General features: G+C 40.0%; 1 protein-coding gene across 4 annotated transcripts in view; it reads right to left on the bottom strand.

The window, feature by feature from the left end:
• LOC147331300 (protein phosphatase 1 regulatory inhibitor subunit 16B-like) overlaps positions 1-15,641 on the bottom strand; it is a 92,489-nt gene that overhangs the window by 28,891 nt on the left and 47,957 nt on the right. For all 4 annotated transcript variants that reach the window (XM_086293542.1, XM_086293538.1, XM_086293540.1 and 1 more), the window contains exon 3: positions 8,958-9,028. In XM_086293542.1, coding sequence (XP_086149668.1) covers positions 8,958-9,028 — 71 coding nt within the window. The remainder of the gene's footprint in view (positions 1-8,957; positions 9,029-15,641) is intronic.

Below are 15,641 nucleotides of genomic sequence, written 5' to 3'. Positions count from 1 at the left end.
AAAGTTTTCACTATACATGCTTTACAGACTTACAACAGACTTGACCAGACTTTAATCTCTTTAAAAGAATATCATGAGAGATTGTATCAAAAGGCAGAACTCAGATCAAGAAGCAACCCAGAGTCGGCTGCCATCAGAAGATCATTTGTGATCTTGACCAGGGGTGCCTCTGTACTGTGAACTGGCCGAAAACCAGACTGAAATTGTGAGATGATTGTTAGTAGGGTATGAATAACTCTGCAGAGCAACATTCTTTTTTGTTTGTTTGTTTTTGAAAGAAGAGTAATGTATGGTAATTATTTTGGTTGAAAGGGTCTTCTTAAGAGTCGAACTTATCAAAGCTGTTTTAAGAGGTAGGGGGGAAAAAGGACAAGATTTGGGAAAAGTAAATTATGTCAGTTATAAAAGGAGCGAGAGAGAATCAACAGGACTTGGCCCCCTAGTTGACAGTGGCTCTGAGGTGTAGTGGTTAACACAGTTGTTTTAATGCATGAAACATCCCCAGCTGGAGGCCAGGAGGAGACCTAAACCCAGCTGTGTTGATCCCTTGGGAAATAAGGGAGCAGCTGAAAGCAGCTAAAAGCACCCGTGCAACAGTGGTGACAGAGCTTAAGTAATTAAGCTAAAATGTCAAATTAAGTATAAAAAAGTTTTAATGTCAGGGGTGTAAAGTAGTTAGTAAAATGTTTTTCTCCATCTCTCTCTAATGTCTCTGTTACACCCGCGAAGCAGTTTTCACTTTTTCCACTTAATAACTATACCCAGTAATGCCAGTGGCTCCCTTTTTACACTCTGCATCGTCTTTTAGCAGCGGTTAGAATGAACGTCAGGACTTCTCAAATTTCCCCCTCATCTTTGAATTTCCACCATAATCATCATATAAACGTTGGGAGGTCGAGGTGCAGAGAGATTTTTTCTTTTTGTGGATTTGCATAAAAGATGAGCTAAAGTGCAATCTCCAGAGATTTCTAGTATCTCAGAGTAGGAGTGAAAGAAGGGAAGGCAATAATACAGAGCGAGGCAAAAACATAACTATAAGCCAACTGGAGAGAAATGCCAAGAAGAAGAAGCATGAGGGGCAGATTAGAAGACAGAAGAAAGTCACTTTGGGATATGTAAACAACAACCGCAGACTCCATTCTTCAGCATCATTTACATAGAGTCCCTGCTTTCAAGTAATTTTAGAAGAATTAGCAGCCTACTCTACTCAAACTCAGAGACCAGAAACCTGTGTTACATTTGACCATAAAGAAAATCCCTTTAGGATCATTTATCTATGTCATGAAACCAACTATAGCTCAGCTGTGTCTGTGAGATGATGTGACAGCTCAGACTGTTACCTTCTGTACCCCATACAGTACATCCCCTCTGGCTCTAAAACAAACCCTCAATCTCCATTCTTTCCATTACTTGCACTCCCTCTCTGACGCTGCCTTCCAGCTCTCTGATAAAACTTTAATCTTAATGCTCGAACAACAATAAAAAAAAAAAAAGACTTAAACCACACTGACGTAAGAGAAACTGATTTGTGTACATTCTTTGGAGTTTTGTAGTGTTGACTTACAAGGCTGCTCAGATAAGGCACATCTGACACGAGCGTGTGATGGTGGGGGAGTACGTGAATTAATATACAGCACAAGAGAGGAAATGAAATTACAGCACAGATGCCGAGGACAGGCAGCAGGAAGACAGATAAGAGGTAAAATGGATGCAAAGAAGAAAAAAAAGAATGCTGACTGGAAACATGTCGAACTGACAAACACATCCTTTCAGAAACGTTTTAGTGCAGGGGAAGATTTTCATTCTGAAGATTATCGATGAGAAGTTACGAAATGAGGTTTTGCACCTGATCTGCAGAAAACCTTACAGGCTGTCTGTTTAGTTAATGATCATTTTGGATGGATTGATCATCATCAACATAAAAACATAATCAACAATTAAGACAGAGATATGGTTTGAAAGAACCAAATACAAGTTTAAAGCAACGGGGTTTCTTCTGATGGTAAAGTTAGCAAACTTAGTAAATGTATGATTCTTGTGCTGCTACCCCAAAATAAAAATATCAGTGGTTTTAACCAGGAAGTGAAACAAGAAGTCTGGTAAGTCAATGTTGGACTAAATATGAAGTGAAACAATCCAAACTTATTATTGGCCTTGGACTAATAATAAGTCCATATACACACACACACACACACACACAAAATGGCTATAGCCTGGAGATCCAGGACCCAGTCGCAGAGCGCCGGAGGAGGTGCGCTCAGACGTTTCTCTTTTTCTCATGATGCAATTTTTCCTTTACTATCAATGATGCAAATAGCGAGGCGTCAGACAAAATTAGCAGGAAGGAACAAAGTATCTTTATGACCTCCTTCTGATGCTGCCAAAAGCAGAAGTGGTATTCTGTGAAGGCTGTTCTATGTATGTCAATGACTTCCGGTGTTAATGTTAGAAAAGAAACCAAATTCAAAGGAAAAGACAGAAGTGCATGAGTCACACATCTTTTTTTTTTTTTAAACGTGCGCGTGTCAGTTGATGCATGTGTGAGCATATATGGTGATAAATTGATAAACTGGTAATTCAGTGAACAACTTATGGGTTTCATTTTCCATCCGAGTCTGGTAATTGGCAAGCTGCAAGAGATAATTTAAAAAAAAAGTGAACACAAGCTTGTCAAAGACATTCAGTACACTGTGTTGGCTTATTCCAGCCGGCGGCAACGTCCTGACAGATGTCATCAGAATCAGAAGAACAGGCTGCAACCTACACACAGCAGCTAACATCTAGGCTAATCTCTCCAGCCTTCTGAATACACCCACATGCTTAAGCCCACCTGCTAGCTAACTGCTTGGCTAATCTCATTTCCTGTGACAAACAAAAAACACACACTTTCACCCACGAGCTACGAAAGTAAAGACAATGAAGCAAAGAGGAAAATAATGTGCCATTCATGCAAAGCACTGAGAATGGGAGCATGGTTCAAACAAAGGCCCAGATTATTTCTGTGTGCCTGGAAAACAACGGCAACAGTCTTACTGTGGGCTGAGAGGACCACAGCTCAGGTCGAGGAGCGAAACGATGAGGAAATAAGACCAAGTATTTGAATAGGGGCAGAGAGGGCAGACGGTGACGGGCCTCGTACTTAAATCAAAATACCGAGGGGTTAAGTGAGCAAGAGCAGGGCCAGCCCGCTGAGACAACAGCTGATATAGCAGGAGACTAGAGGCTGAAGGGGGTTTATATTTTACTATAGCTAGAGGAACTAATCCAAATAATAAAGAGTACATTAATATGAATGAATAAAAATAGAGATGCCTTGTTGATGAACTGCAGAGAATTAAATGAAATGGATTAAGAAGTGGGGCATCAATGGATCACCATATACAGCCTGAAAAGCAGATTTCAGGAGTGCAACACAATTTAAACGCCTCCCGTGTCTCATTTCCTCTGGGTTTTTTCCCCCGCCTCCATCTCACAGGCATCATACTGCATCTCCAAAGAAAAAAATGCATATAAAAGTATAGTATATCAAAGAAAGTATATTAATAAGAAAGAAAGCAGGTTATTACTGAATTTTGGAAGCAGAGTATAAGAAGATGATGTCGAATGGCTGGCGTGTCTGAGTCCTCCAAGGCTGAAGTAATGAAGAGCTGAATGACTAATGAAGAGTGTGGAACCACACAGGAATGCCGACTCACAATTTTACAGCTCAGCCTGATCAAACCCTGCAAATGATTATACGGCACGAGCATCAGTCATATCGCTACCAGTCGGTCTCCCTGCATAAATATCTGCCTGAACACAGCTAATGTTTTTTTAATGCAACTCCAGCAGTCTGTTGCTGTTCGGGGTCATCGTGCCCACTCGACAACATGGAGGCCCCCACCGAGCAAAACACTCAGAGCCGGAAAACAGCTGTGGCTCGCCCAAATATGGGACAACACAAGGCAGGTGTGTTTAGGAAAAAAGAAAAATAGAAAAAACGCTGCCTTCCTCTACCTCAGAATAGCTTCAAATCAAAAATATCCTTGTTTACCTCCATTAACTGCAGATTTCAGATACTGTAAAGCACTCCAAAGGTTATAACATCACCTTAACAAAAGAAACGGATACGATTTATGGTACATAACACATGTATGTAGATAATATTCCAATAGGGGAGCAGCGTTCACTCAGGGCGTCAGGAAGACAAACAGTGTCTGTTTCTGAAAAAAGCTAAGACAAATTCAGAAGGGTTGGATGAGGTGATTCATTTGTTGCATCATACAGAAAAACAAAGTGCTCATTTTACACAGAGCCATGAATGTGGTTTCCCCCGATTTCAGTCTTTATGCTAAACTAAACCGCTGCTCATATTTACCACAGAGGCATGAAAGTTTTATCTTTTATCTAACTCTCAGCAAGAAAACAAAACGTCAAACGGTAAATAACTAAGGATTTATGCTTGAAGCTAACAAGGGCCTACAACAGTGTGCTAGGTGTCTGATATTAATGTTTTGACTCACTCTAACCCTTTACATAGAGTACGGAGCTCAGCAGGGAGATTTTGATGTAAAAATCCCAATAACTATGAGCGATTACGTAACCATTAAACGCAGACTTACTATGAGCTACAGCTCTGTGAAACAATGGTGTGAGCTCCCCCTCGTTTCAACATAAACGTGTTTTATTCACGAAAAGAAATAAAGCCACAATCCTAAATTGAAACAGCAATGTCTTTGATTAGTGGAGGTCAACGTCTATGCCTTTGTGGCCCACAGATACAATCAATCGATCAATCAAACTCGAATGTGTTTGGAGAAAGAGAAACTGAGTATTACCCAAAGAACATCATCCTCACAGTCAAGCATGGAGGCGGAAACATGCTTTGGACTATTTTTCTGCTAGTGGTACAGGGCAACTTTTCCACATGGAGGGACCAGTGTGAATGGGACAAGGTCTTCCAGCATGACAATGACCTAAAACATATCACAAAGGCAACAAAGGAGTGGCTGAAGCAGTGGCTTAGCCAGTCTTCAGACCTGAAGCTTCCTAAAACAACGGTCCCCAACCTTTTTTGCACCACGGACCGGTTTATGTCTGACAATATTTTCCTTTAAAGGCAGCTAAATTGAATTGAATTATAGGTCTTTAAGGTGTCGCAGATAAATACAACAAAATAAAACCAGTAGCGGTACCAAAAAAAGGAAGATTTATTCATAACACACGGGAAAAGACCGAGGGAAACAGAGTTAATAATAAAAACCATTTAAAAAAAAAATAACGCTAAAAACCAATTAAAACCCTGAAAGCCATAGATTTTAACCCGGGCCTTAACTCTCGCGGCCCGGTACCAAACGTCTTATGGCCCGGGGGTCGGGGACTGCTGTCCTAAAAGATTTAGAGAATTTAGAGAAGAGCAGTGGGCCAAACTCCCAGCTGAGATGAGACAAGAAATGTCTTACCACTTGCCAACAAGGCTTTCTCCAACTACTAGGCCATGTTTGGTTGGGATTAAATTTTAACTTTAAAAAGAAAAAAAAAAGCTGAAATTGTGTTTTTTCTGGAGTTTTGGTTGATATTCTATCTCTGTCCCTTAAAATGAAACCACCATAAAACCTTTCATGTCTTTGTAAGTGAGCAAAAATACAAATTCAGCAGGGGATCAAATAATGATTTTCCCCCAGTGTATGCTTTACTATTGTACTCGACAAGCTTCCTCATCAAACTTGTCACACTTGACCCCCTATAGCAGGGTGCTTGAAAATGACACCAGAACACATTAGAGGCTCTCACCGCTGTGTTTTATTACATGATTATTTTGGCACGAACATTTACCCACCAGAGTGGAAGCTACACCCCTGAGGCTCATCCACTAAATGGAACATTTACCCACATTTGGCAGTTTGCTGGGTGCTAATTTGAACTCTGGATGTCAGAACTTATGAAATAAAAGAGCAGTAAACATGTTTAAATGCTGCAAATCACTGTAGAGTAAAACTGTTATTGCCTGTATGGCAGTACTGTAATACTGTGCATGTGCATATACTTAACAGACAGAAACAGTGAAAGCAAGTTTTTCCCCCTCAGATATTTTCAGGGTGAGCCCTCTGAACTGGCAGGCTACTACTTCCAATACAGCAGTTTTCCTTAAAATGAAGGACTGAGGCTGTGTTTCGTGTCCACGCTCCACTCACATTTACGCAAACAGACAAATGCATGTACGCTGATTTTAGACATCCCAGCTAAAGGAATCTGGATGCATTCATCGAAAAAACTGTAGTAAATACTGCAGTGTGTGTAGTTGTGTTATTGTACATACAGTGACCCCCTGCAGGACGCCTCCTGATTAATGTCTCGAGTCAGTGAAGCGAGACCAGTCCAGGACAGGTATGACACTTCATTTAGAGAACATCACTGCTACCTTCCTTCATTTATCTCACCTTCTGTCGGGTGTCTGTGTGTGTCTGTATGTGTGTGTATGTGTGTGTTCTCACACTCATTTCTTTCCCCAACATCCATTTCAGTATCTAGTTTACTGTCTCTGCTTAATCTAGCTTCTGAAAAACAAGATGACAAAATGAACACAGAAGAGCATTTGTGTGAATTTCCTTTGTGTGACTGTAATTTTTTACAGTGTGAGCGCATGCATGTGTGCGCGTGTGTGTCTGTATGTGTGTTGCTATTCATAGTCACGAAAAGGTCTCATCTTGAAGACACTGGCTGACCCATCCAAATAGCAGATTACCAGGTACACACACATTCAAAGCTGAAAAGTCAATCTGATCTCTTGGCAGCCCACCACTTTTAAAAACAGCATTCACACTGTTGGTGACTGATGGACTTCAATTTTCTCTTCCCCTGTTCATTTCACCGCCTCTCAGCAGGAGCCTGGATATTAGGCTGTGAACAACCAGGAGAGAGAGAAAAGGACGGCTGTTCGAGCTGAAGCAGACTGAGAAGCTAAAGAAGGAGAGAGGACATAAACTGTCAGGGGTACACTGAAATTGCACAAGGAGACAAACGAGAAGAGCGGGGGACGAGGAGCTAAAGAGCAGAGGGGAAGCCAAAGTCATAAATAAGCATCGGGCCTTCTGAAATGTTTAAATGTCATCACTCAGGAAGTCAGATTTGTTTTTATTTTACATTAAAATGTGACCCCACTTGGGGAAGGTTGAGAAAGTTTGATGACTTCCACATTGTAAACAACTGCTTTTTCACCCATAAAGTTGCCATCCAGACCTAAATAAAATCTAGAGTTTACTCTACGAGCTGCTTCAGCAATTGACATTTCAGCTCAGGAGGGACAAACAAACCGATGCAGTGAGCTATACCAGCAAGTTTATGGCCATCCTGCTCCTTCAATAATCCAGCTTTCTGCAAAATAAAATGTTCTCTCCTGCTCCCATGTTTCCAGGAATCTTTCAGCTCAGCGATGGACGCTGGGACTGAATAATGGCGATGTCAGAAAACCTACAACTGGGGTACAAAAAAGTTTATTTTTTAAATTCAAAGGCTGACTTTGTTTACTGAGAAGTTTAAAATGAAAAGTGACACGCAGAATTGATTTGGTTGAGGGGGAAGCTTTGATTATCATGTCAGTAATAGCTTTCATTAGCAAGTGAAAACAGGCCTCACATCCTCTATGAATATCCGACGGCAAAAAATGATTCATTTCCCCAAAACTGAACTCATTTCCGGACTATTAAAAATCATTTTTTCAATGTCAGAAAACCTCAAACATTAATTCCCACCCAGGCAAACCTCTCTGGAAATTATTTCATTACATTAGGGGCGATCGTGGCTCAAGAGTTGGGAGTTCGCCTTGTAATCGGAAGGTTGCCGGTTCGAGCCCCGGCTTGGACAGTCTTGGTTGTTGTGTCCTTGGGCAAGACACTTCACCCGTTGCCTAATGGTGGTGGTCAGAGGGCCCGGTGGCGCCAGTGTCCGGCAGCCTCGCCTCTGTCAGTGCGCCCCAGGGTGGCTGTGGCTACAATGTAGCTGCCATCACCAGTGTGTGTGTGAATGGGTGGATGACTGGATATGTAAAGCGCTTTGGGGTCCTTAGGGACTAGTAAAGCGCTATATAAATACAGGCCATTTTACCATTTACATTTCAACAAAGAGATGGTGATGGTGGAGGTAGAAAAAGCCTTGATGTTACAGCGTTCAATGAAAAACACATGATCAAAACAAAGAGATTAAAAAACGTTTTACACATATTATGTGTCTAACAATAGTAAATGTCAGCGCTGCCCCAATTAAAATGATTAACGGTGCATTTTTCTGAACATTTCCTCTACCTAATTATTATTTTCACCCCAGTTGGTGCCTTTTTTTGCTTCTTGAAGCTCAGTGGTAGAGGTAAGAGACTGTCACAAAATACAGGAATACTCCACTGAGGTGCATATTTTTAAAAGGGCTGCATATAAACCGAATTCCAAACATGTTTGGATTTCACATGAAAAATAAATATAACCAGACTTTAATGACTGGCAAATCTCATAAATCCATATTGTATTCACAATAGAACCTGTTGGATCCGTTACCAAATAACCAGTAATCAGTTGAAAAATGTTTGTCCAGCTGTTTCTTTTAACTTTTCCAGCCTTTTGTTGCACCCTTACAGCTTTTGTTTGATTTATCGCCACCATCAAATTCAATATGAGGTAATATTTGTCTTAATATTTGTCGATTATGTTCAATCGTGAATAAAATATAGCTTTATTTTTCACAGCATCCCAACTTTTTTAGAGCTGGGGGTGTATATGACTAAAAAATGCTCGTAAAATACTGACATATTCTGCATGTCTTAATCAGGAAATTCAACAATCAGTATAAAAAAAACTGGATTAAAAAAATGAGACTCAAATTATACATCAAGTTCTTAATCTTCTTTAAAAAAAACAGGCAGAGTTAAAACGCATCAGAAAAGTCAAAGATGGACATAAAGAAGGACAGGTGGAGACAGATAATCTTACCTGATGCAGAGCTGTAAGGCCGTCTTCATTGCAGAGGTCTGGACTCACATTGTTCCTCAGCAGGTAACGAACTGTTGGCAAAGTGAAGAAAAGGAATATCAATAAAGCTGAACGTTGCACATACACTTCCAGGATGTCTTCGAGTGCTTTGAAAAACTGCACTTCCTTTTATAAATTTATCCCCTTGCTTTCGCATAATTAAAGTCCATTTTGTGGCTGAGAATTGAAAGATCTTTTCGTTTCTTTCGCCGCTTGTGAGGCACGTGTGTTGCGTGGTTATTCGGCTGTTTGGAGAATAAACAAATTAACAGATCCAGGTTAAAAGCACGACAACACCCTATATACCTTAATTCCTTTTAATTGCTGAAGAGGCTGCAGGTGCACTTCAACTTAACCTTTTAGTTAAGGGGACATCACCAATCAATCTACAATCCATTAATCCTGCAGTATAATCGTGATGCATCTCTGCAGGGACAATCTCTCAAATTATCAGCCCAGCCAGGATGTTACTCAACTGACCTTGGAAATACAGAGGAATGGGCGAAGGGTGAGGTGGGGATTGTTGTGACGGAAGATGGTGATGATGTAACAATGCCTGGGATTACACAGTTAGTCTTCCCAGACAGATAAAACTGCCACAATTCACAACATATCAAGTGCCAGTTGTCTGATTGCTAAACCTGCCGGCCTGAACAGGAAGTGGCACGTAGGGCTCCTCTGAGTGTCATAATTACTCCTGCTTTTTTTTTTTTTTTTTTTTTTTTTGGGGGGGGGGTTATGGCTGTCATCTTCCCAGACAAAAGACACCTCGTGAGTGGTTGAATCAGATTATGATGCTGAACGCTGAGAGAGAGACATGAGATGGTAATTATCACATCATGGCTCTGTACACACTGACATCACACAGCATGTGCACGTTTCACAATAATCTTTGTACAGCTGTCTACCTAAATCAGGCTTCACTTTCTCTATAAAGACTATTTTAAAATCACATTTTCCTTTTTCTCATTTGACAAATTTTGATGTGAATGCTCAGATGTGCATTTTTGTTCTGTAACAACTGATCTTGGCCACTAAAAATGTAACAACAATTTCCACAGATGTTTAAAAAATAAATAATGTGTCATGAATTCAAGCACTTTACACAACAAGATGCCAATCACTCATATTCAGGAATGCAATTATCCTTTTAAACATCAAAGTAATTACACCGATTGGCAGAATTATCCGTCTCACACGGTAACATTTATCTGCCATGCTGACAACTGTAACATTGTTTGCTCCACATCTGGTCATCTAATGGGGAGAGATACCCAGTATCTTACCACAGAAAATGTCAATCAATACTGAGCAGGTCCATTGTCCTTTACTATATAACCTCTGATTTAGATTCAACTCTAGTAAAGTAATTAATAAAGAACAGTCTGTGTGTTCTGTGAGAGGAGAAGAAAAAACTTAATCAACCAACCAATCAATAAACCCGTCATCTCAAACTGTAAAGTGTATTGTTGGGGGTACAGAGTACTAATTGAAACCTGCCTAGCTGAATGTATCGACATTTTGTCAATATTTCACTTCTCTGCTCATTATAACATCAATATGCGGTTTAGATTGCGCCATCTTTTCTTTATTTTGAGCACGAGTATATTTCAGCTCCTTTCAAGAACCTTTTGCATGAAAAAAACGAGCAGCAGATGAAAAGCAGGGTCTTCGGGAGGAGCTGTGCCTGGCATCTTTTGGCAGAAATCTTCTGAAAGTTAAGAACAGCTCGAGCTCCCAGGCGAACGCCCATGATATGACCTGCATTTTTTTGTGACAGCTAATAAAGAGCAGGGAGGCAGAGTGCGCTACAGAGGGAGGTCACGATAAGAAGCTGAATACAAATGGAAGTGGAAGGTTCAGTATTTAAGCACACTGGCTGAGTTGTTTCCTCTATGTGGGGGTTTAATTGAAGCACTGCTTAAAAATAATGGCAGATTGTCATAATGGAAGAACACTGTGCTCTGAGTAAAATGTGGCTCAGGGAGTCCTTTTTCCATAATAAAATACAATGATTAAAGTGCAGCCATTATCAACCTATTTCTATTACACAGCTTCCTAAAACCTGCATTGATTAGACCTCAGTTAAGCTTTTGATATTCACCCACACCACAGCAGTATAACTGTTATATGTTACTTTGAACACTTTTGGCATCGTCACAGTACGTCTACAACTTGAGTTGCTCTTAAAACCCAAAGACGCTGAACCAAACCAGAGAAAATGGGCTACTGCAGCATCACGCACTTGTGCAAAATCTAAGAGAGGAAATAATGATGAGTGCTCAGAGAACTGAACCAAGGTTATACAGTGCAAGCTCAGTCTGACTGCATCCCATAAACGCCATAAACACTTCCCTCGTTTTCTTCCATTTTCCTCCCCAGTGACATGGGTGGGAAAATATAATTGCTCTGCATTAATATTTTATTGGGTGGCCACAAGTTAGTAATGCATTAGGGGAAGATAAGTGAGTGTTGGCTAGACATTACAGTAGCAACTGACAAAGAGATGCACATGTATGACTATCAAATGTAATAAAGCTAAGACTGTGTGGTTGATGGTGAGTGAAGTACTTCTGCTTTTATCTCCAAGTCCTTAATTTAGCACTTGTAAAAAATAAATAACTAAATAACAATAATAATTTGCATATATTGGAAATTTCTGGGGGTGACCATGAGTGCTTAGAAAAACTTGGCAGATCTACGAATCCATGCTAACAACAGCTCACAGGGAAATGAAATCATTATCCAGCTTCCCAGTTTTGGTTCTCCAATCCAGGCTTTTTAGGAGGTTCTATATATAGTCTAACAACATGTGTTATTATACACGCATAACATTTACTTCACAATGAGTTAAAGCAAAAACCTGCTTATTGCCTTTTAATAAGGCTCAGGAAACTCACAAGTAAATGGTGACCACAAGATGTAGAATGTTATTTACTGACCGCGCTAAACATTGCTCAGCAATAAATTTGAAAAATGTTGTGAGGTGGAATCGACAGCTTTGTTCATAAATACAGTTTTGTTTACTCTGAAAGTCTGTGCCTAGAGACTGAAGGCTAATATATATGTCAGACTAAAGCTTTATGGAGATTAGCACATTAGCGATAAGGTGAGTGGTGCAATCGTCTGGCAACAAGCGTGACAAACATTGCGGGATATTATGATGCGTCGCAAAAATAAGATCAATCCAAATCAAATGTATCTATGCTTCATGCATGGAGCTCGTCCAGTGTGCAGTAAACAACAGATTCAGTGTCATGTAGCCACAATTGAGCTATCATGTGCCCACACCTTACCAGCTTGTGGCCATGAGTTATTGATCTTTTCCCACCTATGTTGCCATGGGGGCTCTGTAATTTGCAGCCCTGTGTTGTTACAGTGTACAACCGGATTGTAAACACGAAGCCTCAGAGGAACTATGGGACTAACATCACTTTGCAGCTGCATCCTCTGTTATTTTCTTATAATGAGAGAGGGATTGTGTTTTCCTGGATTTCAAAATATAAAGGTCCTTCATTTGGCTAGGTGCGCAGACTATAGCTGAATATAAATTGCATCCATCAAGCACACAAAGTTAAAAAAAAATGGCCCCCGTTCCAGGCAATTTCTTTATATTAAGGAGATGAAATGTCTGATGTCAAATGGAGTACCTCAATATGTGTCTAGTCATATTAGAGTCCCTGAGGATTCAGTGTGATCGACTACAGCAGAGAATAACAGCCCCCTCGTAGCTAAATATTTCTGCTAAGTAACAAATCAAGCACCGACTGAATGCCGACACATGCCACTGTCTCTTCTAATTTCAGACTGAGTTTAAATTGCCACTAAGGCAATCAAAGACAAAAACTATCTATTAAAATAATTCGATTATTTGAGAATCTTACGACGAACTCACTTTAATATCTCTATTTTGGTCATAGGACGTCTGAAAGAAAGCAAAATATAAAGACAGATGAAGATATAAACGCATTCAGGATAGAACCCTCATCCACTTTATTTACACTTTCCTGATTCTTATTTTACAAATTAAATTGTCTGTATGGGGAAGAGAGGGCTGCCTACACAACACCCACCTCCTCCTGTCTGCATGCCAAAGGGCCCTTGAGCAAGAAAGTGAACCCAAAGTTGTTCGGGATGGTAGACGAGTACCTTGCATGAAAGCTCAGTTGCCAGTGCTATGTGAGAGTATGTGTGAGCCAAAATGTGTAAAGCACTTTGTGAACGACTAAAAGGGGAAAAAAGGCACAATACAGCAGAAGTCTGATAGCTGTGGAAATTATACATTTTATAAATATGTGAAAATCCACAAATGCGCATGCAGACAGCGCAGACACACTCAGACACATCAGACAGCGTAATGTGCCATTGGTTTTTAGGCTGAACTGCATCGATGCAAAATTGCTCTGTCTGTGACAGGGTGAATATGCTTTGGAGTTATGATGTGCGACGATAAGAGAGGTGTGAAAAATAAAACGTCAGACAACAATGGATGCAATCCACTAGAGGAGTGTTGTCACTTAATATTTATGAACCATGCTATTGGTATTTTATTTCAGCTATCATTTAATGTGTATTTTATATTGTTGTGTCTGGCCTGTCTGACTCGATTTGTGTTAGAATTCATTAAATTGCTCATGAAATTCAGATTCTTTACAATTTATGCAAACTGTAGTTTTAATAAAGCATATAAAGGGCAGAGAGTGTATAAAGTATAGGACCATAGACCTTCTAAAAATCAGAGAGAAAGACACAACAACAAACAGAAATGTCTCAACAAACAGGAGCATATTTTATTTTCTCGTTGAGCGTGTCCACACTTTAGGTAGCACAACATGCAGCTGTAGTTTAAAAGAAATGAATCAAATTTTCTACATTTTATTTGCATCAATATTGTTTTGTGTATATGTGACTTAGTGATGCTGTTGTGACTGACTCGTCTCATTTCAAATAAAATTCCACTGAGGTCAAATCTCCGTGACGTGATTTGCAATAACGAGAGACTTCAAAATAAACCCCCTACCAGCTGAAAGATCGATCGCTGAAACACTTTTAAAATAAAAAAACCACAGAAAGCAAACATTATCATCAAAAAACCCACAACAAATAACACCCTTTTAGCAACATAAACTAATTACCATACTGTAATTAACAGATAACTTTGTGAGCATTTTAGCTGTCACAGGGGACTAAAAACGAATAACACCAAAACCTCATAACTTTATCTCTATAATTAAAATTATAAGCTCTGTTAAAAAGTCAATTAGCAGCTTTAGTAAGCTTCAACAAAAAACAAAACAAAAACAAAAACCAACAGGTTTTTAACTGAACTGCTTGACTTACTTTCCAAGTTCACTTTTTAGTTAACTTGCGTCTCCTGTGTCTAATTGTCAGAAAACATTGTAGCAGTTTAAAGGACCTGAATGTTACTGAATGTATCCATTTTCTTAACCACTTATCCAGCCAGTGTCGTGACCCCTGAACAGATCACCAGTCGATCACAGATTTAACAGAGACAGATTAACCCTCGTGCAAATACTCAAAGACGTGAGTCGACTGTGCTTGAAAAAAGAAAGTTCAGCAGTTAGGTCACGTCTCTCCTGAAAAAAAGATCTCAATCACAATAAGACTTTTACCTGGATAAATGAAGGAAAGCTGGCTTTTATTCAAAAATCTCACACTCGGATCGACGTTTTCTGTCTGAAAGAAGTTGCAATAATCTAACTATACAGGCAGATCTTTCTCTTATTTCTAGAAAGAACCACATCATCATTTCCATATACCAATCAGCTGGCCTTATAATGCTGAACATACAAGAGCACGAGTGATAAAAACTGGAACACTGAGATGGCTGCTCTACTTTTGATCAGCAGCACATGGACTTATCTCACTGATGGCACAGCCGTTTTATGACAAAGGGAAAGGGGAATTTTCACAAGATACCTGACATATAAACCGTAGAGTGAGGGCATAAGGGGTAAAATGCAGTCATAAGTTATACAGACAGATTCTGGAGTACCAAAAGATTCACAGGAGGGAAAGAAAAGCGCAGAAAGTAAAATTGAGTTGGCGACAACCCATGAATGTGATTCCTATCAGTCTGTACCAGTACCCTGTGGGACGGAGCAAACACACAAACAGAAAAATCTTTAAAAAGCAATCCATTACATGCAGGAATCACCATGGCAATTATCTGCATACCGCACAATCCACTAACACAAATCCCATGCACGTCTTCCTGGGTGGGTCCCATAAATTCCCACTGAGGGAGTAGACGGAGTTGGACGAGATGCTTCCCCAAAGATAAAAGATACATCAACAAATAACGGTGCAGGAACAGAAACCCACCCTTCCTTCCTGTTATCATCAAGTACAGTGTGTGTGTGTGTGTGTGTGTGTGTGTGTGTGTGTGTGTGTGTGTGTGTGTGTGTGTGTGTGTGTGTGTGCATGAGTTGGAGATGGAAGAAAATCCTACACCAGTTATTTAGGTCCCAACTTTCCTGAACACAGATTATTGATAAGAAGATATTTCCACACAAAGACGCGTGTTCTGAATTAAACTATGAGATATCTACAGGACCAAAAAGGACTCTATAGCTTTCCAAGTCTTCTCTTATTAGAGCTATAACTCCTCTTTACTGCCTAAAG

This window comes from Aulonocara sp. 'chitande type north' Nkhata Bay, linkage group LG5 (genome assembly GCF_057382095.1).
Source record: "Aulonocara sp. 'chitande type north' Nkhata Bay isolate Kocher_YH1m ecotype deep benthic linkage group LG5, A_spYH_male_GT1.1, whole genome shotgun sequence".
Lineage (NCBI taxonomy): Eukaryota > Metazoa > Chordata > Actinopteri > Cichliformes > Cichlidae > Aulonocara > Aulonocara sp. 'chitande type north' Nkhata Bay.
This window is presented reverse-complemented; position numbering and strand designations above follow the sequence as displayed.